Here is a 23,678-nt window from a genome sequence, read left to right as displayed (position 1 = left end):
CCCTGTGCACGTCCCTGGTTATTAATTTATTTAGTTTCAGTAACTACAATAGCAAATAATATAACCTTAGTCTCACATGCATAATGTTGCACAATATTGAAAAACATTAAATAGTAGAAAATAATAGAAATAGTTTGTCACTTGAAAGTTGAATGCTTCATTATTGAAGCTTAATGTAATGGAGAGGTCTATTTGCAGTAATAATCTCATTTGAACAGTAGTTCAAATGTTTAACACTTTATCAGATGTATAAACATGTTGCAATTTATAACAAATATTTACATTTTATTTACATTAACATTTCGTTCGTCCTAGCAAGAAAACAGTTTTTGTGTGTGTGCGCGTGGATCTGGGGAAGATAAAACAGGACAAACTGTTCAAGTATGTATGACTAAGCGTGGGCTGGGTGAGATTTGTGCCCTCACTACAGCAAGCCAACAGCTTCTGATAATGCGTTTGTTTGCTGTCAAGGTCAGGGCCGCTCAATCAATATCTTTCATCATTTCCCTTTGGAAACGATCCAAGGAGGAGTTTGGACAGTTAAGTGTACGCCTAGCTGTGGTTTTTGTGCAGCAGTGGGTTATCAAGAGGTTCATTAAAATGACTAGATGTTGCAATCCCTAATGTTTACACCACTTCTAATTTGGGAATCCTCGAAGGGTGGCTGCTATAACGCTTTACCACCGGGACACATCGTCAGTTGTGTACCTCAGCATCACAGGGTGTTTCGTCTATTTATCACAATACACCCTCTGCTGAGGCAGGCTCACCACAGGTTGATCAAGCCTGTGTGTGTGTCCCGCGGTTAGCTGTTTGCCTTAGCAGCCCAGGTGGTATCGCTCCTCTTCAGCCACAGCCAATGGCTCGTCCTCTCGGCAGTGTTGGCCAGCTCTTTGATGGCTTGTCTGTGACCCTGTCCCCTGACTCCAACCTCCCTAAGGAGCTTCACTTTTGTGCTGGCTACAAAGCCCCTACACCCCACCTCCGCTGGGCACACCCTTATTCCAGCCTATGTCCTCTGCCTAAGTTGGAGTAACACAGCTTCTTCGATGGCGTCTTCCCAGGGAACTGTCAGTTCTATGATGTAGGCGAGTTGGCAGGTCAGATCAGGGTTTGAGGGGCTAGCCCTCAGCTTGTCCCCCTTCCTCCTAAACGATGATGGGTGTCGACGCACATCCTGGTTGTTGAAGGGTTTGGTGTTGATGGATGCCCTTTTACACTCAAGTTTGTTGGCTAGACACCTGAGGACCTTGTTGTGTCTCCACGTGTATCTGCCTTGAGTGAGGCTGGTCCTACAGCCAACCAGGATGTGCTTGAGTGTTGCAGGGATTGTACACAGGGGGCAGGATGGGTCCTTTCCAAACCATAGCTGCAGGTTTGTGGGAGAGGACAATACATCATACGCAGCTCGGACGATGAAGCTCAGCCTGTTGCACTCAAAAACAAATTTCATGCCTAAACATAAGATTTATGTATTTGAATTGCATATACATTTTCCATGCATTTGGATTACATAATTTTAACATAAACAAATGAATCAACTTAATGTGATTCATATATGTAAGTCATACAATAATGTATGATTTATGTAATTGTATTGATAAACTGAATGTGTCATATATGCCACGTATATGTGAATGAAACTGTTTAAGATTTCTGTAATAGTACACAGAAAAACGCCCATGTTAAATTAACACGTCCTAGGGTGCTTCTCAATCCTTATTTGTGCATCCTCGTTTCCTTTCCTCGCCTCCCTTCCTCGCGTCTTAGCTCCACCCCTTTAGGATGCGAGGGAAAATGAAAGGAAAAGACGTGAGGACGGAGGAATTGAATCAAGTGAAATTATATATCCTTGCTCCCTTTAGCGTCACTTTAAAGCGTCGTCAATTAATGATGACTCTACACCGCTAAATTTAGTTTGCACGATAACTATTTATATTGTAATAGTTTCAACCCCAACAAAATAACACATATGTCCATATTTTATTTAATATTACCAGTTATTAATAACAACTATTTATACACAGTTATTAACTGCTTTTTATTTGTTGTTTATAGTATTACAGTTTTTCTTTTTCATTTTCTTGTGCTTTGATATAATTCTGCAACTGTCAGTTGTTGTTATTTGACATACATTTGTGTTAATAAACTGTGGCAAGATGTGAAGGGGGAGGAGAATTAATATGTGCGTCACGTTTAGTCGATAAAACACTTCCGCAAAGGATACACTCATGTATCCTCGCTCATGACTCCTCAGGTAGCCTCCTCACTCCTCGATCCTCGCCTCCTCGCGATGCAATTAGAGAATTGAGATGTCCTACAAGATGGCTGAGCTCGGTCGGTTTCCGGGTCACAGGATGGTGGACGGAGGAGCGAGGAAACGAGGAGGGATATTGAGAAGCACCCCTAGTGTTCATGTGTGTGCTCACTACTGAGTTAAAGTACCATTGAAGCAGTGTTGAAGTGAATGAGATAATTGAGTGATGATTGAGCATTAATGATGAACACCTGATGACGATAATGAGCAGAATCACTGAAGGAAAGAGAACCACAAGAACTGCAACTGACTTCAGCCAAAGCCCTAGATTAAATCAACGGAAGATAGAAGAAGACATTAAATCTCTCAATAGCTCAGCAGAGGAGAATTAAAAAACTCCACACACAGCATTACCAGCTTCACACATTACTAACCATACTGACTTTATTTCTGTCAATAATAGTTTTGTCACCATGCTGGAGATCAGTGTCTGCTTTAGTTGGGCTCTTGACCCTTTACTCTTTAACTTTAGTTTTTCTCTGGCTGCTTTATCTGTGTGTTTCTACAGCATGTTTGATATGGCAAGTGAAGCTAAGAAAAAATGTTATCTGGAGATGTTGACTATTTGTAGTGGCCTGAATCACTGTTGAGTCTAATGCTCTGGTTATAGAGATAATGTGTTATTAATTTTGTAGTATTTATAATGATAGTCATGTGATTCTACAGCACAATATCCAGGACGGTTGTGGTAATCAAATAATATGCAGATTATGCAGATTGGTGGTACCCAGCACTGCAGCATGAAGCTTTTCATCTATTGTCACCATTGTTGAGATTCATACATTGATTCTTGACGTCTGTGTGTATCTAAGGAATGCTGTAGATTAAAATCTTTGTGCATTTTGTTTTTAAATCTACACAATCTGCATATTATTATATTACCACAACCGTCCTGGATCTTGTTCTGTAGAATCACATGGCTATTATTATGAATACTACAAAATGAGTAACGTAATGGTAATGCTGTTTGTGGAGTTGTTTAATTCTCCTCTGCTGAGATCTTGAGAGATTTAAGCCAGACATTCTGTTTGTGGCCAACTGCAGCTCTAAACAACAAGCGTCATTCTGAATTTGTATATATATGGAGAGAAAGTGACATTTCACACTGTCTAAAACATTGATTTTATTTCCCCCTTTGACAGGTTTGCAGAGATCCGACTCCCAAAGTTTGCTTTGGAAAACACATACTTCAGAGACGGTATGGTGTTCAGTCTATGTTCTCCAGATCAGCCAGTTGTACAAAGCCCTCAAAGGTGTACAATCTAGTGTTGACTCTTGTGATGGTATTAATTATAAAAATCTATCACAGTACAGTAAATCACTGGTTGATTGATAGTGTCTCTCTCTGCAAGCTCTGTATGTAATGAACTGATTGTGGATGCAAGCCCAATATAAAAAAGGGGTATAATAATAATAATAATAATAATAATAATAATAATAATAATAATAATAATAATAATAATAATAATAATGAATAAATAAACAATTACTGAGTCCGTTATAGGATTTATGATTAAATGGAGTGTAAACAGTAAATTAACCTTAAATAACCTTAATTTTAAACTAACTACTAATTAGGGACTGCTAAAATTTAGAGAATTAGAGCTGTACTTTGATTGACCATCACAGAAAAAAGGCACAAGCTACCATGGTATCTTAAGATGTGAAGACAGTCATCAATCCTAAATAACTGATTGCCTACTTTTTAAAACTAAATTCAATCAACCTGCACACACACACACACACACTAAGGTGACCAGATTTCTGAAATGGAAACCGGGGACATTTCCTATTTGAGTGGTCAAAATACCACTAAAATCTAATTTATTATATTTTAATTAAAAAATGGGGACAATACATATTAGAATGTTTTTGTTGTTGTGGGCGCCCTATATTATTATTAACATTAATAATTATTATTATTTAGTTTGATTATTAGAATTTTTGGTCTGGATTTAATACAATTCAACGCACCCGCAAAAAAAAAAAAAAAAAAAAATGAAAACAATGAAAAAAATTAATAGCAACCATTGTAAATAATAAGCAGTTCAAAACATTATAACATGACTTAAAAAAAACATGATAAATAAAACTATTTACAAATATTGTAACATTTTATAATTGTATTTAATATTTTCACGTTTAAACTATATAAATTACTTTATTTTTACTTCAAATGTTTTATTATGTTTTTGCTTGAAAAAACCCTTACTATCTTTAATTGGTCTTGTTATTTTGCATTGTAGGCTTATTTTAAGCATGTGTTTAAGTTTAAGTGTGTATTCTGCACATGCATTTGTTGCAAGTGTAAGTTAATTGTTTAGTTTTTTTCTATATTTATAGTTCAGATGTGTGGTAATTATTGCATTGTGACTGTGGGACTTTTTTGGGGGGAAAACAATCTGCACCCTATTGAGGCTCTGTTATAAAGCACATACAAACAGTATTACTTTAGTTTAACATGAATAGTTAGTATTTTACTACCTTGAAAGCAATAACGATGTTTCTTTTGATATTTGACGATAATGGCACTCTGCTCTCGGTTACGTTCTTCATGAAGTAATAGCGGGCTAGCGGTGAGCGCCAAGTAGAATCAGCGTAGCTCACAGCGCCGTCTGCTGGTGAAAACAATCACTACATAACTGCTCCTATAACCAGCAGCTGCTGTATGTTGGTTGGGCGCTTTATTGCAATATATCTGCGGGTTGTTTTGAACGAGCTGTAAAACGGGGACATTTACAGGGACAGCTCCAATAGGGGTCAGAACACCAAAAACCGGGGAAAATGGGGACATCTGGTCACCCTAACACACACACACACACACACACACACACACACACGCACGCAGGCACGCACACACACACACACACACACACACACACACATTTTAAGTACTGAAAACCCCTGACACTGAAGTCTAAAACTGTGTTGCATCACTAAATACAGAGCAACTGTTTATCATGAGTGATTGAGTTCACATAATGGGGGTGGAAACAGGTTAATGTTTAAAAATTTTACTTTGGCCGATGCTTGAAGGACTATAAATTGATGCCACTCCATTTGAACAGTCAAGAGGACTTTGATGGTAAGTTACAATTGTTTTGCTTAATGATGATTTGACTGAATTTTATATAGCTACTCTGTTAGCCGTCTCGGTTCACTACAGACCCGATATAGTCCAGCTATGAGTAACCCATTTTTTGCCAAAATAACTTGCAAGATGTATGATATTCCATCATGTAAGCAAAGTCAACAGTGATTACGAGGCGTTTGGCTTCATTTCTTTGACATATGTTCTAAATGACTAGTCTATTCTAGGGCTATGGTTAGAAATCTAATACATTTTCATTGACAGCTCAAATTTAGCCTTGTATTAGCCTAGACGTCAGGGCTGTGTTTGGATGGCTATTAGACGTCTCTTAAATCCAAAATTGCTTTCTGGGATTAGTGCAAAATCTCAAAGTTTGTACAATGCTGTGCCCTCTGGTCATAAAACAGGTGATAAAATGTTGGCAAAGATTTATTACTGTGCGATTGCTGCCCTGCTGGTAGCAACGGCCTGGGCCGCACCCCACGAAGGTCACGACCACGGTGGTCACACAGCCGAGCACCACCACCATCTCCACCATGGGAAGGACGAACCCCACCCCAGCCACGAGGAGGCCAGCGGCATTGCTCCACCCAACGCTGACTTCGCCTTCTCTCTCTACAAGAAACTTGCATCCCATCCTAAAGCCCAGGGCAAGAACATTTTCTTCTCCCCGATCGGGATCTCAATGGCTTTGAGCATGCTGGCTCTAGGTGCCAAGGGCAGCACTCATTCACAGATATACAGCACTCTGGGTTATGGTGAGTTGCAGCCAGAGCAGGTCAATGAGGGTTATGAACACTTGTTCCACATGCTGAATCACAGCCAGGGAGCCATGCAGCTGGAGGCAGGATCTGGTGTGGCCATCAGAGAAGGCCTCAAAGTGGTGGACAAGTTCCTGAATGATTCTAAGCAATACTACAACAGTGAAGCCTTCAGTGTTGACTTCTTCAAGCCTGAAATTGCTGCAGAGGAGATTAACAAGTATATTGCCAAGAAAACCCATGACAAGATAACCGACATGGTGAAGGACCTGACTACAGATACAGTGATGATGCTGATTACCTATATGTACTTCATAGGTACTAAATAAACTTCTGTTTCATTCAGCAATATTCCTGTAATAATAATTTCTTTGATCTGAACTGAAATTCTTGCAATTTTTCTTTATAGGGAATTGGGTAGAGCAGTTTAATGCAAACCTGACCCACAAAGCTGACTTCCAAGTGGACAAGGACACCACAGTGAAAGTTGACATGATGCAAAGAACCGGCTTCTATAAGATCTATCAAGACCCTGTCAACCAAACTACGGTCATGATGGTGCCGTACAAAGGAAATACTTCCATGATGATCGTTCTTCCTGATGACGGAAAGATGGAGGAGGTTGAAGAATACATCTCCAGTCAACATATTAAGAACTGGCACGATAAACTCTTTGAAAGGTAATACCGTCAATACCTCCAGATTTTAATTAATGTACTAGTTGACATTTGATGGTTGTTTAGTTGCACAGACATGTGGGAACTTGGAAATGGCCATAGTAGCTGATATACCATATCTTACATTTCTGCCCTTCAGACCTGTGGACCTGTGTATGCCCAAGTTCTCCATCTCTGCAAAATTCAACCTGAACGACATTCTGCAGGAGATGGGAATAACCGATGCATTCAGTGACACAGCAGATTTCTCCGGGATCACAGAAGAGAACGCAGTCAAGGTGTCACGGGTAAATGTGGACTTGTTTTTACCTTTTGAAGCACCACCAATGGTTGATAGACCTAAAGAATTTGAAAACTCTATACAGTCATGTTCACATTTTGAACCCAATCTCCAGGTTGACCATCAGGCAGTTCTCAGCGTGGACGAGAAGGGCACAGAGGCAGTAGCTGTAACCACAGTAGAAATTGTTATTAAGTCCGTGACAAAAACCGTGAAGCTCAACCGGCCTTTCATGGTACTGATTGTAGAGAGCAGCACCAAGAGCATCCTCTTCATGGGCAAGATTACCAATCCTACTGTTTGAGGTCCTACTCTAATCAAAACTTGCCGGCCCTCTGCAGAAGGCTGCTAATCTTTATGTGGATGTTATTGTAAGCTGCAATAAATGTTGATTTGATTGTAATCAAGTGAGTCATCATTTAAAAAAATGCACTGTAGCACTTCACTTTACAGTCCTGTTTCGCATGTACATACTATGTACTTACTGTAGTAATGACAGTAACTGGGTAAACAATTAACCTAACCTTAACTCATGTAGTTACCTTACATTACTCAGTACTTTCATGCTCAAGTACACTATAAAGTGCACATGCTGTAAAAAAAATGCATCTAAAAGCACACCATATTTCTCAATACTGGTGTCATAATGCTGTCTGCAAATTTGAGCTTATCAACTCTTTTACGTACCATATGCACGCCAAAACTCATTTTGCCGTATACATTCCACGACATTGCACACTTTATACGCATTTTTGTGAGACCGGGCTCATCATACTGAGCTGAAATATCACATACCGAACAACATTTTCTATGTCTTTGACAACAATTACACAATACTGATGAAATACAGTACACACTTTACTGTAATGGTAATCTAACTGGGTTCAACCACAACTACTAACTATATCAATTTACTCTGTGCACTTAATTTAAACATACTTTTATCCTTCATTAATGGATAATGGAGTTAGAAAATATATACTAACTATGTCACCAAGTCTGCAACAATAAGTTTGCCAAAGACTGTACTTTCAGCTCGAGGGAATTCTGCCCCATTGACATCAGTACACGTTGATTTCTCAATCATACGGTCAACAAAATCATGAAAATATCGATAGAAACTCAATGTTTTCAGAAACAAAAAATGTTTTTATCCCTCTTACATTTCTGTTTACAGTATAAATAACTAATTCGATCACTTAGAAATCAAAACTCAATGTTTTGAGGAACAAATAAAATGTTCACTTATGCCTTTCTGTTTATTTTTGTAAATATATTCTGAATATTACAGTATTTGTGCACATGTACACTGCACACTGAACAAGCAAAAGACACAATAGAGTATTGTTGTACATTTTTCACATCTGTAAGGGTTGCCAAATGACTAAAGAAACTTTATCAGCAAGATTGTAGAAAACAATATTTCTTGTCAATTATCACCCACTGCAACTTATACCAATTGCTAATTAAAAGTAGCGGAATCACGGCCAAAATTGGCCAAAATGCGGGGGGTGGCCGGTAGAAATATTGCTAAAGTAAAGACAACTTAAACCTGTGGACTATAGGCTACAAACAACCCACAGCAACAGTAGCTAAATGCAGCCCAATTCCAGACTTGGCAACACTGAACTGAGCGTCGTTAAATGGGCTATAGCAGGTGTGTGACAACTGACAGCGGACGTTCGTGAGGAGATTTTAAAAAGACAAATGGAGCTTTTATTGGATTTTGACATGCTTCAAAGCCTGCAACGATGGGAGACCATAAGCACGTACATCTGTACCCTAGCCTATGGTTAAATATTTAATCGTTGAGTTGCAACTATTAGTTAACAGTTTCTTATGTTAAATGTAACTGTTACAATATATTTTAAACATTTATATATTTAAGTCCAAGTCTTTATTTAAGTACTTATTTTTATTCAACTCACATCATCTCAGATGCATTGACATGCCAGCCGTAGACCGATTCAGCCCCGCAAACCTGCGGACAGTGGAGATATGCACTCATCCCAGATGAAGATGATGTCCCGCTGGCACAGGCCTTACAGGGTCTCTATTGTGCATTATTACCCATCCCGGACCAGCTCCACCAACAGTGTCCCCTGCTCAGCTCAATTAAAGTGTAGGCTACATACATACAAACGTTATCTTCTGTTTTAGCTGTTAATTTAAATTTCAGTTGTTTCTGATATTAAACTTAAGTTTTATTGTAGGCCTATAAATAGTTGTAAAAAGTACTTTAAGTATAGACCCATTTATTTTCATGTACACATTTTAATTTACATGACAAGAAAATATATGTATGAACATATATGAATTTGTTTAACGTACAAATTATAACTTGCATTACAAAAATAAACAATGTACAGAACAACCACTTCTCTTTTATTTATAGCCTACACATGTCAAGTTAATGAAAATTTCAATTTAGACAGCAATAGACAGCAATTACTTTGTTACATTTACAATTAACTTGCATTAAAAAAAAGAAAAGAAAATATGTCCTGTCTATCCCGGACATGACTTTACATTCAGCCTTTGGAGGAGACTTTCGGTAACCATCGTCAGTGAGCGACATTTATTCATTCATATAAAAAAAATTATTTTGCAATACAGCAAGTAAAGTCGGCAGTTTTCGTTTATTTGTATTTTGGCTTATAATTTTGAGTGACAGATGTCGCATTTGATTTAGCCTATTTTTCTCTGTGACATTTTTTAGCTACGGTGTTGAAGAAAATTAAATAGAATGATTGCATGGCCAACATAGCCTATTGCTTTTGTTATCCCCAGTATCTCTTTTTCTTTAGGGGAAATTTAAAAGAGAGATTCTGGAAATTAAATCTAAATTTAGCAGGATCGGTTGGGTCGGGAATAAAATAATTTATAGCGGGTGAGCACGGAGTGAATTTTATAAATAGAAATAAATAAATAAAATAAAAAGAAATAAATAACATTTATGCAAGTTAAAATTGGGAAATTAAAGTTTATCTTGCCAGGTTGCTCAGGGCAGGGAACGTCTCGGTTACGTATGGTAACCCTCGTTCCCTGAAGGAGGGAACGGAGACGTACGTCGGACGTACCGACGAATTGGGATCACTTCTGGGAGCTCCTATCAGCTTCGAGCTATATAGAACCGGCCAATGAACAATTGGCGTGCGAGATTTGTCCAGTCAAATCCTGTAGTCACCAGTGTGCTATGAATTCTGGGATATGGTAGGCTGCAAAGTTGTGCGAAGGACGCAGTGGACTTCTTCTCTGCAGTCAAAGCTGCATTACGTCATGAAAGTGCGGACTCAGACGAAGATCGTGAGGGTTTTGGGTGCCATTTGGGACAGGGCCAAAGAAGCGGAGTGTGTGTGTGTGTGTGTGTGTGTGTGTCAACCAGAAACGATCAGGAAGGAAGAGTGAGTGTAGTAAAGGATAGTAAGAAGCAAGAAAGTAACCTGACACATGACAGATTTAGATGATTTACAGTTTTTTACAATCGCTATGACAATTTTTTCAATACATTTAACAAATGTCCTAAACTCTTAACACACCAACACACCTACATCACACAATTGGCAAAACAGTTAATTTCATGCTCAAAATCACACATTGTAAACTAAACTCCAAAAATAATTTTTAAAATACAATAATTCACCAATACAATATCCTATGTCTACCAAAACACTAACACATGTTCTCTTCCAACAGGAACATTTAGTAAATCATAGCACAATGTCATAAAAACACTAACACTAGATGGAATTACAGAAACTGCATTATTTTATGTGTCAGGTCTGCCCTTATACAATATGGTATATTTTATTGATCATAGATTATGTGTCTTTTGAAGCCTTTCCACATTTGTGTTTTGTTGGGTTTAGTAAATGCATGCATTTTGTTTTGTTGATGAATGACCCATCTCAGGGTAGCTTTATAGAATACCCTTCAGTTTTATTTCATTATCAGCAATCACCATTTTGACAATAGTTCATGTTTATGAGCTTTCTTCTGCCTATGAGGGAGGTATTTTGAATCCCTAGATAGACAAAATATTACATATTAGAGACCAGAGGCACTGTAATACATGGTTAAAGTATTTACACTTCAGGAGAAGCCCTTATACAATATCCTACCTGTTGGTTTCTCAAAATTCTGGATAATGGATGCCAATGTGTCCCGGCTGAGATTTGGCTGTACTCGTTCACCAGCCTCTCTGCCTGTGCTTTATGACATGGTCTATGAGAGTAGCTCTTATTTCATCAGTTACCCTAATTCTGGCCCTTCTTTGAGCGCCACCATGCATTCTAACTCCTCAATCTCTACCTTGCCCTGGTCCAGGCATTCCTCTCCCTTGCCCTTGTCCCACTTCTCTCCCTTGTCCTGGTACTCCTCTTCCTCTCCCTTGTGCAGGCATTTTTCTTACTTTCTTTGTGTTGCTCTATATTTATAATAAATATTCCTTTTTCAAACAAGATAAGCCCAAAGATGTCCTCTTTTACTGTATATCATATGGCCATGTGTCTGAAAGAACAACAACACCTGAACAGAGGGAATCAGCTGTGATTTTGGGGCGGCAGTGGCTCAGTGGTTCATGTAGGTTGTCTACAAACTGGAAGGTTGGTGGTTCGATCCCCGGTTCCACCTGACCAAGTGCTGAGGTGTCCATGAGCAAGACACCTAACCCTAGCTGCTCCTGACGAGCTGTGGCCTGTTGCACAAAACAAGTTGGGCAAACTCTGGGTTACAGAGTAAGTTTTGGGTTAACAAATCCAAACAAATCCAACCTGGGTTAATTAGGGTTAATATGTTTCATGACGCTGGTTATCAACTTTCTCTCTCAACCCAGGTTTAAACCCTGAGTCAACGATTGATCATCATGCGCGTGCACATAAAAGCCACACCTTTTCCGCTATCAGCCAATGGCATTCAACATGGAAAAAAACAGGTGTGCCTATTTCACAGTGGAAGAGCGAGAATTAATAATGAGGAAATATTATGACTTTAAGTCCATTTTAACAGCAAAAAGCAACACAGTTGCAGCGGCCAAAGCTCGGGAGAATTGCTGGCAGAAAATAGCATAAACGCGTAAGTTTTTACACATTGATTTTTATAGGTTCACAACGAGGATAAAACCGATTGAAAACTCATAGCATAAACATATTGCATATAATTTAATGTGAAATTAGTGTACTTAAATAATTACTTAAAAGTGAATAAAAATATTATGTAAAACATGTTTTTACTATTTAATAGTGATTTTAACTATTTATTTTATACTTAGATGCAACCCGAACTGCAAAAGGTCTTGGCAGCAGATAAAAATAAAATACAAAAACATTGTTGTGGTGAGTAATTGCAATGTGATTTTTATTGTTCTTGTGTTCATGTTATAATAGTGTATTCTATGTAGCCAAGAAGAAAAAGTGTGAAAGTAAGAAAACCTCCTCAAAAATACACTGCTGCAGAGGAACTGGCCCTGTCCAGTAACTAGGGTTGACCCATCATGGATGGCATTTATGGGAGTGCATCCTCGGATCCAGGTGCTGGCTCTTCCAAACGGATACATTTATACAGGGTAGGTGTACATACATTTTGGTATTAGAGTTAGGTTTTTTTATTATTATTATTAGCTGTAAATTGCAAGCACTTCTGACTTGATGTGTTTTTCAGCTGGGGAAGTTCAGTTACCTTCAGTTAGCCAGCACACCCACCTACAGGGTCTCATACAGAGGTAGTACCCAGCAGAGAACATACCATGAGAACATGCTATTGCCATGCTAAATATGTGCTTTGTTTAAACATCTTTTAATACGGAAAAAGTTTCTCATGTCTATTGTATTATAGGATTACACACAACTGCATCCTCTTAATGAGGCCTCTTCTTCACACTTCCCTGGCCAGAGAAAAAGGATTATACATCTTTCCGTATAAAGTTACAACTGTATACAATAAAGTCGTGACCAGTCTGTTACTTTAGCAGGAAACAGACACTATCAGAGCCCTCTATAAGAGAAATATGGAGCTGGACTATGACATCAAATTACTGGAAAAAAAAGAAGCTGAAACTACAGATTGAGGAGTTGGAATACCGGAAGATTGTATGTGAAGCAATAGTTATGAATTAAAAGACTTTAAGAATGCACTACATTTTTTTTCTTTTCTTTCTTTTTTAAGCAACGTGAAAATCAATAAAATGATTTGACTCCCAAATTTGTACTGTACTTTTATTAAAAATCAATCCTGTGCTGTTATTGCATCTCTCAGTACTCTGCCAGATGGAAAGTCCAATGTAATGGGGTCAGTTTCATCAGGGGGGAGTTGGTGGTTTGGTGGTGGCACTTTCTCTTTTCTTACAGTGGCTATATTGTGCAGTATTGCACATGCAGCCACTATCTGGGATGCTCTCTGTGGTGATCTTCTCAGGCCACGTAGACAATTAAATCGTGCCTTCAGAATACCAAAGGTATTCTCAATTCTGACACTGGTTTTGCTGTGGGCCACGTTGAATTGCTGCTGGGGCCTTGTGTCAGGGTCAGGGTAGGGGGTCATTAAATATCTCTGACAAGCATAACCCCTGTGTCCAACCAACAAGCCATCAAACATCCCTGTCAAGAAGCATAAAATAAATGATATAAGTAAATGCAATAGTTCCATTTTAAGTATTTGTGAATCTCCCCCCTCATGTACCGAGCCAGGCTATCTAGCATCCAAACTTGTGATCAAGTATTGATTGTCACAAGTCATCTGCAATTAACAGGCATGTCAGTATAACAGATGTATGTCCATAGGTTAAAAATCATAACAGATTTGATAAGAGTCTAATCCGTTAAAGAGAAATGAGAAGGCATCTCGGACTGTACCTTGACATTGAGGGAGTGAATAGATTTTCTATTCACAAAATCAGCCTCATGCTCACCTAGGGCTGCAGAAATTGCAATATGTGTGCAATCTATTGCACCAATGACCCTAGGAAATCCTTTTCAAAAACATTGGTTATGCAACTTTAAAGTCTTTAACATAAGATTAATCGTAATAGGTAGGCAGCATTTGAAATGATCTTACCAGCTATTCTGTAAAACCCCTCTTTAATAGCCAGCGTCTCTAAGTGGCCAGGAAAAACATCAATGTATTCCTACAATGCAATGTCCACTTTCCATATTGCTCTGCAAGCGGTATGTTTGCTTATGTTTTCAGCATCACCCACTGCATGCAAATATGTACCACTAGCAAAGAACCGCAAAGCAATACATATAAGTTGCGTTACATTAAGCGCGTGGCTTCGGCGTGTCATATTTTTAATAAACTATAAACTATACTATCTGCCGAAAACCGATACCTTTTGTACAGATAATCATCGGGAAAAGCTAGGGGATTATGCCTATCCCTAAAAGTTCTTTCCCGACGAAGTGCCCTTCATATTATCTGCGCTCCGATCTCCACAGGGTTTTTCAAAAACGGTGACGCCATTGCTACAAACTCTAAAGATTTGACTGTGATGTGTCAGATTAATGTCACTTTACTCACTGCTGATTTGTCCAGTTTGGGTTTGTGATCTCTAACCCAGAATAAAAGCCGTTTAGTGTAAGTTACCGAACACAGCTAAAAAGCAATCCACCTTCATAAGCCCCAAAAACGTTCCCTGAAGGAGAGAACGGAGACGTACGTCGGACGTACCGACGAATTGGAATTGGGATCACTTCAGGGAGCCCCTATCAGCTTCGAGATATAGAGAACAGGCCAATGGGCCATTGGCGTGCAAGATTTGCATCTCGCGCTCCGCCCCGCGCCGCGGGTATAAACAGGAAGCGAGAGCGAATGCACGCTGTTTTTCACTGAGGAGCCAAACTTAGTGGCTCAACCTGCAGTGATGGTACAGCAACTGTGGCGACGGGACGTACGTCTCCGTTCCCTCCTTCAGGGAACGTGGGTTACCATACGTAACCGAGACGTTCCCATTCAGTCGGTCACGTTCGACGTACGTCGGACGTACCGACGAATTGGGATCCCTTATGGAAAACGCCATAGTTACTACCACTTCCAGCGCCCAGCGATGAGCCCCTCAGACCCCGATCTGATGCGGGCGGGGAAATCACGCAGGGAGAGTCCAAGCTGCTGTTCCGCAAAAGCCCATTCAGCTGACTGTATTGGATAACGCTGGGAAAGCGTGCCTGTGAAGGCCGCTGCGGAAGCCACATCATGCCCAGAGGGAGTTACCATAATACACGTATGGGCTGACCGTGGGCAGCACAACATACGGAAGTCCCAGGGGTGGCCCCGGCCAATTAGTGGAGGGGGACAACACGTACCTGGGACGGCAGAGGAGACTCTGCCGAGGGAAAGACACGGGCTCGCCGTAGGGAGCCATACCGTGGAAGAATACACATATGGGACCGCCGTGGGGGTCACTACATATGGAAGCCAGCCTAACACAAGTTCCACCAATGCATACGAGTGTTAGACCTGGCGTCGAACGCTCTGCCACGTCCGACTGCCGTGGGTTGCGGAGGACTCAACAGGGTTCGCCGATCCGGGGAACTCGACTGGAGCAGAATAAGCGCACGCATCCGTCTATCATAGGGGAGGGAATGGCGCAGCAAGCCGACACTAGAACAGGCATTTCGGTGTTACTGACTATGGGAAGTGAGCACACAGGAAGATACCGGCTCTACACGGAGGCTATAGAATCTAGCGAACGTGTTAGGTGTCGCCCAGCCCGCAGCTCTACAAATATCTGTCAGCGAGGCGCCACGAGCCAGCGCCCAGGAAGAGCCAACACCCCTAGTGGAGTGGGCTCTTACCCCGAGCGGGCAGGGCACGTCTTGGGACTCATAAGCCATGACGATGGCATCCACTATCCAGTGGGCCATCCTCTGCTTGGAGACAGCCTTTCCCTTCCGCTGTCCTCCGTAACAGACGAAGAGCTGCTCTGAGGTCCTGAAGCTTTGCGTTCTGTCCACGTAAGTCCGGAGAGCACGGACGGGACAGAGAAAAGCTAGGGCTGGGTCTGCCTCCTCCGAAGGCAGCGCTTGCAGGGTCACCACTTGGTCCCGGAAGGGAGTAGTGGGAACCTTGGGCACATATCCAGGCCGGGGTCTCATGATCACATGAGAGTTACCGGGCCCGAATTCCAGGCACGATTCGTCAACCGAAAATGCCTGCAGGTCCCCTACCCTCTTGATGGAGGCCAACGCAGTCAGGAGTATTGTCTTTAACGACAGAATTTTCAACTCAGCTGACTGCAGAGGCTAAAAGGGTTCTCTCTGTAGTGCATTTCTTTAGCACCAGAGTTAAGTCCCAAGAGGGTATGGAGGGAGGACGAGGCGGATTTAACCTCCTCGCCCCCCTAAGGAACCTGTCGACCAGATCGTGCTTACCTAGAGATTTTCCATCTACTAGCTCATGATTAGCGACGATAGCGGCAACATAGACTTTGAGGGTGGAGGGAGACAGCCTTCGCTCCAACCCATCTTGTAGAAAGGCAAGCACAGATCCGATCGAACATCTTCGGGGGTCTTCTCGGCGAGAAGAGCACCAATCGACGAACAGGTTCCACTTCAATGCCTAGAGGCGCCTCGTAGAGGGGGCTCTAGCGGAAGTGATGGTGTCAACTACCGCTTGCGGTAGGTCACCTAGAACCTCCAGGGACCAGACATGGAGTTTCCAGAGGTCTGGACGCGGGTGCCATAGGGTGCCCCGTCTCTGAGTCAGGAGGTCCTTCCTCAGAGGAATGGGCCAGGGAGGTGCTGTCGCAAGGAGCACTAGTTCCGGGAACCAAGTCCGGTTGGGCCAATATAGAGCGACCAACAGGACTTGCTCCTCGTCCTCCCTGACTTTGCACAGTGTCTGCGCAAGAAGGCTCACTGGGGGAAACGCATACTTGCGTTCTTCCCGGGGCCAGCTGTGGGCCAGGGCATCCAACCCGAGGGTTGCCTCGGTCAAGGAATACAATCACTGACAGTGGGTCGTCTCTGGAGAGGCAAACAGGTCTACCTGTGCGGCCCCGAAACGACTCCAGATTAGCTGGACCGCCTGGGGATGGAGTCGCCATTCTCCCGGAAGCACCGGCTGACGTGACAGCTCGTCGGCTGCACGATTGAGCAGGCCCGGAAGGTGAATGGCACGAAGCGACCTCAGATGCTTCTGACTCCATAAGGGGAGATGGCGGGCGAGTTGTGACATGCGACGGGAGCGTAGACCACCCTGTTTTTTTTTGACGTACGCAACGGTCGCAGTGTTGTCCGTACGGACCAGAACGTGCTTGCCTCTGAGCTGAACTTTGAAGCGGCTGAGTGCAAGACAAACTGCTAACCCTCTACTGCATAGCGTTGCTCTCAGGCAACGGAAAGTGTTTTTAAGTTTAATTTCCAGTACATGTTTCTTTAAATAATTGCAACCAATCAAAATGGTCAAATGATTGCTATAGAATGGTCCAATAAGGTGTGGGAGTCACTATCAAGCATCATTTGAAGGCGGGGCTTCCTTTTCTGACATGTGGTCACATGAGCACATGGTGCGAGAAGAAGGTAAGATTATTTGCTTCAGTAATCTTATTTACAATGACATGAACTGTAAATAAAAAAATATATGTATGTGCATGAAGGTGTAGAGAAGTTGTTTGTCAAGTTTTATTAACTTTTTTTTAATTTAGCATGTTTAGAAATTCAGTTTTTCTTCTTGTTGCCTCAGGGCAACGTTATGCGATAAGGGGTACTTTTTATGGAGGTCTTTGCTGACAATGTGTTTGGATGTTATCACACATCATTACATGTTATTTGTGAACAATATGGTAAAATAATAATAATAACTTCATAGCCACGCCCTAGCAACCAGTTACAGCACCCTAGCAACCATATATCAACATTAACGAGCCATATCTCAGTACCAGAGCATTGTTGAAATACAGAGTTGGGCTCTTTTGACTCAGACTGGCAAATAGTCTTTCAATATCACCCCATTAACTGTATAGCCACACCCTAGCAACCATTTAGAGCACCCCAGCAACTGTATTGCAACATAAAGAAGCCATATCTCAGCCCCAGAACATCGTACAGTCATGAGGGTGGGCTCTTTTGACTCAGATTGGCCAATAGTCTTTAAATATCACCCCAAGAACTGTATAGACACATCGTAGCAACCATGTACAGTACCCTAGCAACAGTACAAACACATTAATAAGCCATATCTCAGCCCCAGAACATCCTACAGACATGTTGCTTGGCTTTTTTGCATCCCAGTAGCATCCGAGAGGATTTTTTTTGCCACGGCAAGCACCACTCACATTTTCTTCAGGAAATGTACATTCTAGAGTGAGAAAGTGAACTGTTCAAACAGGTTCTACAGTGTTTGAAAAAAGAAAATGACCTCTGTTTGATGGATTGACAAATAAGTTTTAGTCAGATTAAATACTTTTTACTTGCTAAGACATATTTGAAGTGTTTTTAAAAGGAAAATTACCACTGTTTGATGTGTGTAAATGGACCAAATGCAACAATTAAATATTTGAAACCCATTATTAATTGAAAAGAGTGCCAGTTCCCTCTTGATTTTCCTAATAAACATTGAGACAATATTACATTTTTATCTGTGATTTACTACCTATACTGCATAGCGTTGTCCTGAGGCAACAAAATAAAATCTGCTAAGGGGGTGGGTTTTTAAAAAAAAAAATTTTGTTTGTTAATCTGTTATCTTAAATCTTAGATAGGTTAGGCATGGGAGAGTCTACCACCGCCAAGCGCGCTCTCTTGGCACCCAGAGATATTGGAAACTGTTCTTTTATTGAAGTTTTGGGGGAACAGTCAAACAAAAGATTCTCCCCCGGTCCTCCTCCGGGGGAGGGAGTGGTGCTGCAGACATCTCCCTAAGAGCAGTTTCCTCCGTCTCTGGGCAGCCCGTCTCAGGGTCGCTTGCGACGGCGCTTGCCACCTGGCTTGGCAGCGGCCTGACCGGGCTGGACATCCTTTCCACGGCCGGCCCCACACCGTCGGCTGGTGTTAGGCTGCTGCGGTGCCTTGGCGGGGGCGGAGGCGGCAGCGGGTGGACGTCCTCGGCGACGAGCAGTCGGAGGCGGTGCCGCCGGCGGCGGGGTGGAGGCAGCAGCGGGCCACCAGGGCAGGATGTGCTTAATCGCCTCCGTCTGCTTCTGGGTGGCCGAGAACTGTTGGGCAAAGCTCTCGACCACGTAGCCGAATAACCCAGCTGACGAGATGGGGGAGTCCAGGAACCGATATTTATCGGTCTCCCTCATGTCAGCCAGGTTCAGCCAGAGATGACGCTCCTGGACCACAAGCGTGGACATCGCCTGACCAATGGCACGGGCGGTGACTTTCGTCAGAGGAGCTCTGGGACCCGGAGGAGCTCTGGGTCAGGCCTACCCTCGTGCATGTCAAGGAGTGCCTGGGCCTGGTGGACCTGAAGCAGTGCCATGCTATGCAGGGCGGACGTAGCCTGTCCGCAAGCCTTGTAAGCCTTTCCAGTCAGACCAGAAGAGAACTTACAGGCTCGGGACGGGAGACGTGGGTCACCGCGCCAGTTAGAGGTGGTCGCCGGACACAGTTGCATCGCGACGGCGCGCTCCACTGGCGGGATCCCCACGTAACCCTTGGCTGGTCGGCCGTCGAGGGTTGTGAGGGGGGAGGAGTCACTCCCCGTCCAGGTGCCGTCCACGACCTTGTGAGATCCTAATGCACCTCCAGGAAGAAAGGTGTCGGGGTGAGTGTAATGTTTGTTAATAGATTTAACGTAAAAAACATCATTAATCTTGACAAACTATATATCATTCTAAGGGCCCTATTTTAACGATCTGAAATGCAAGTGTCAAAGCGCGAAGCGCAAGTAACTTTGTGGGCGGGTCTCGGCGCTGTTGCTATTTTCCCGGCGGGATAAATGGCTCTTGCGCCCGGCGCAAATCTAAAATTGGTTGGTCTGAAGTAGCTTCATTATTCATAGGTGTGGTTTGGGCGTAACGTGAATAAACCAATCCGAGCGTCATCCAACATTCCCTTTAAAAGCAGGTGCGCAAGTTCCATTATGGATTGCTATTATTATGGCGTATTTACCAGGCGCACGCCAGGAGCGGTTCACAGCCGAGGAGACTGATGTTCTTGTAAGAGCAGTGAAAGACAGAGAAGTGAAGTTGTAATGTTGTACATTATGGTAAAGGTGATTTCACAGTCTTTTTGTTTTCAGTCTTTCAGTTTTTTCAGTTTTTCAGTCGATTTTTTTTCCTGGTTCTTGACGGACAAACCAATTTGTCAGATGTCCTTATATACATATATGTCTTACCACTATTGGGCAAACAGGTCTTATCCTTAATTATTACAATTAGCCTGAATCATTTGTAAGCTAGATTTATGCCTATTTTTTCACATCTTCGTGGCACACCACAATGATTTCCGTCATCTCATGTGTTAATATTTTTTTAGTGTAACAATTTATGATTTGCAAAAATAACTGTTGCATCTGTGTAGATTACATGAGCAAAGTGTATCCGCGTTGTGCACGCTATACATTATGGTCAAGCATGCGCCCTTAAAATAGCATAATGAACAACGCGCAACGCGCCACTGACTTTAGACTAGGTTTTTTCTGGTCAGTGGCGCAATTGTTTAATGGAACAGCAAAATAGTACCAGGGATTGTTTGCGCCGGAACACGCCTCCTTTTTTGCGCTGAACCGCCCAGGTAGCGCAAGTTCATTCATTAGTTTAGCGACGTGCTTCTGTGGAGGGAAAAGCGCCCTTTGCGCGGGTGCAAAATAGGAATGACACATGCGTCGGTGTACAAAGTCAATTGCGCTGGGTGCAAGATAGGGCCCTAAAGGTCTTAACCTCAAGCATCGAGGACAGACCACTGTTTTTCAATGAAAAGCTTATAACGGCTGTATTTTTGCATGAATGTAAGCAATACACATCAAAACAACTGATAAGAAAAACAGAGCACATACCAGTAGTGTCCTAATTACGAGCCACACACGCATCCACTGCTAAAAGTTCCAGAATTAATGGAAAGGTGAGGGTCCACTGAATAACATCCCATAGAGCATTTTAATCCAACGAAACAATAACGTGTAATATTGATGGTTAATCATTTGTTTACATCGCATTTCTGCGAAGCGAAGTATCATACTAGACTGTTATGCAATAAAATAATGCACCAAAAACAGTCTCCCAATAGCATAAAGTGACATGGGTTTATAGCTTAGAATGTTACGAACATAATAAAACCAACCCCATTCAAAAACATGCAAAGATAGCCGGGATCTAGTTAAAAATGTCCAACCATAGCACTCGTATTAGCTGATGTCATGATGTGCTCATCCAATGATAATGTCTGTTTATCTGGAGCCAATAAAAGCATTGAATCGTCATGACTGACAGAAAATGTAGCCAATGAACACACGATTCCAACGAGACCTCTCATGTTTATATTCGTCACATGGGCGTGATTATTTATTCATTTGAATCTGCCGCTCTCTCTCTCTCTCTCCAAGAGTATAGCTGCGACGTAGTCTGTGACACCTCCCCCTGTCATCTGACAGCTAACAGCTAACGGGCTAGTAAACAGACGGTCTCTTTGTAGTAACTGTTTGCTAATCTTACTAACTGGACGAAATTTATTATCCAATGGATCGTCAAAAGAAGTTTTTTTCTGCTGAGGATGTTTTATTTGAGCTCACTCGAAGTAGCGATGTGGAAAACATTGAGGAGAGTGAAGACAGCGATGACGGTGATATGCTTGTTGACGGAGCTGATCCAATAATATACCGGTGAGTTGCTATGTGTAGTTGTTTATGTATATTGAGAATGTGTGTGAGAATGTATTTATTTAATTTTTTCTGTGTGCTAGAAAAAATGCAATATACCAGTATGCATTATACATATGCTGATATTTTGCATTTTTCCTAGCACACATGGGGAAAAATTATATATAATTTTCCCCGTGTGTGTAAATAAAACATATATATATATATATATGTATATATATATATATATATATTGAGACTGTATTTATTTTATGTTTTTCTGTGTGCTAAAAAAATTGCAATATACCAGTATAGATTATACATATACTGATATTTAGCATTTTTTCTAGCACACACAGGAAAAAAAAAATATATAATATATAAAATGCATTTTTTCTGGACGGTTCTGGACGGCCGACCATTTGTGTGATTGTTGATTTTATGTCTGGCCATCAATATGAATGCTCACTGTATCACCGGCCATTAGATTGATTGTAGGACTGTGTGCGAATGTATGGGCCGCCGCCAATATGAATGCTCACTGTATAGCCGGCCGTTAGATTGATGCTTGGGCTGTGTGAGAATGTATAGGTGGCCATCAATATGAATGCTGTCTAACCGACTGCCCATCAGTTTCATTGTTCATGGGATGGCCTGTAATTAGAGTGAATGATGACAGTGTGATTGTTGATTGAATGGGCAAACTATACAGAAATATTACATGCAGTGCTAATTCTCATTCCTTTCCTTGCAATTCTACAGGCATCAGGTTGAGTCTTCAGATGAGCTATGGCATCCAAGCACCAGCCAACCAGCAGAAAAGAGAAGAAAGCTTTCAGATTCTTCAAGATCTGCACTTGCTGTTGTAGACCTGAATCGGCCAGTAAAAGGCCAGTAAATGTTTTTTTTTTACATTAGCAAATTTTGTGTGTTTTTATAGCTATATATTATATTATATTGTTATTTATATTACTAGTTATAGTTATAGTTATTATACTTATATTACTTGTTGTATTTTCAGTTGCAAAGAAGTTTAGCTCTTTTTTATTAATATTTCATTTTTATTATATTTTTTATAAGTTCTGTTGTACAAATAAATCACTTATACAAAGTCTTATGGTTCTGCCTATTATTTTATAGTTGAAAAAGCATTCAAGCATCATATATGATGGCTAAAACAGCTTGCAGTACACTTCATAACATTAGGTTATCAAGTCTCCTGTAGGTTTCTTGGCACCTGGACATATTCTTAGAAAAAAGCATGCAGGAACCCCATTTTTCATGATATCTTCGTCAAATTTTAAATATAAACCGATGAGACTTGTGCCTTTCAATTCATTAACTAACTGGATTCCTCCAGGCTTATTTTCATATATTTTTACATCAAATAATAGTGTTCATTGTAGCACAAATCATCTTCAAGACACTTCAACTTCTATAACTGTTTGTCTTTCTAAGTTTTTTTCTACTTTAATGTTTGGGTAATAAACTCTAAAGTGTCTTCTTTTTAAAGATGTCTAAATTGTGCATGTAGTGCAAATTGTTCAGCAACTGCAATTGTTTTAGTTGGGAGATGTCATTTCTGGGGATGTGCCTCAAGCAGGCGGAGGGAGAAATGGAACAGACATAGACTTGGAAAAAAGCTTGCAGGAACCACATTTTTCATTATATCTTCCTCAAACTTGAACTATAAACTGATAAGTCGTGTGGCTTTCAATCCATAACTGAACTGGATTCCTCCAGGTCTATTTTCATATATTTTTACATGAAATAATAAAACATTCTATGTAGTGCAAATAATTTTTGAGGCATTTCAACTATT

General features: G+C 41.3%; 1 protein-coding gene and 1 pseudogene across 3 annotated transcripts; one reads left to right on the top strand and one right to left on the bottom strand.

Moving 5' to 3' along the window:
• The first annotated feature begins 5,213 nt into the window (after positions 1-5,213).
• LOC307120348 (alpha-1-antitrypsin homolog) lies at positions 5,214-7,652 on the top strand. Of its 2 annotated transcripts, XM_079807355.1 has the most exons (5): positions 5,214-5,402; positions 5,816-6,487; positions 6,579-6,849; positions 6,986-7,133; positions 7,242-7,652. In XM_079807355.1, exons 1-5 carry the CDS (start codon positions 5,366-5,368, stop codon positions 7,428-7,430), a joined length of 1,317 nt encoding a protein of 438 aa, XP_079663481.1. In that variant the 5' UTR covers positions 5,214-5,365; the 3' UTR covers positions 7,431-7,652. The 2 variants fall into 2 exon arrangements, with proteins under 2 accessions (XP_079663481.1, XP_079663480.1); XM_079807354.1 differs by lacking the exon at positions 5,214-5,402 and having other exon boundaries at positions 5,532-6,487; positions 7,242-7,527.
• Positions 7,653-13,348: 5,696 nt separating this feature from the next.
• Positions 13,349-14,581, bottom strand: LOC307120151 (putative nuclease HARBI1; annotated as a pseudogene). Its single transcript has 3 exons — positions 14,177-14,581; positions 13,975-14,090; positions 13,349-13,858 (listed from the first exon to the last, which is right to left on the bottom strand). The product of its transcript is annotated as a putative nuclease HARBI1 (transcript).
• Positions 14,582-23,678: the final 9,097 nt, after the last annotated feature.

Source organism: Gobio gobio, assembly GCF_949357685.1.
Source record: "Gobio gobio genome assembly, chromosome: 24".
NCBI classification, from domain to species: Eukaryota; Metazoa; Chordata; class Actinopteri; order Cypriniformes; family Gobionidae; genus Gobio; species Gobio gobio.
Note: the sequence above shows the minus strand (reverse complement) of the source record. Positions and strands in the feature narration are given on the sequence as shown.

Excerpts from the sequence above, each read along its gene's own strand:
- LOC307120348 (XM_079807354.1), top strand. The coding sequence starts at position 5,719 with ATGGCTATTAGACGTCTCTTAAATCCAAAATTGCTTTCTGGGATTAGT. Across the intron at positions 6,850-6,985 it reads CACGATAAACTCTTTGAAAG|ACCTGTGGACCTGTGTATGC; the intron begins GTAATACCGTCA and ends TCTGCCCTTCAG. Across the intron at positions 7,134-7,241 it reads ACGCAGTCAAGGTGTCACGG|GTTGACCATCAGGCAGTTCT; the intron begins GTAAATGTGGAC and ends CCCAATCTCCAG.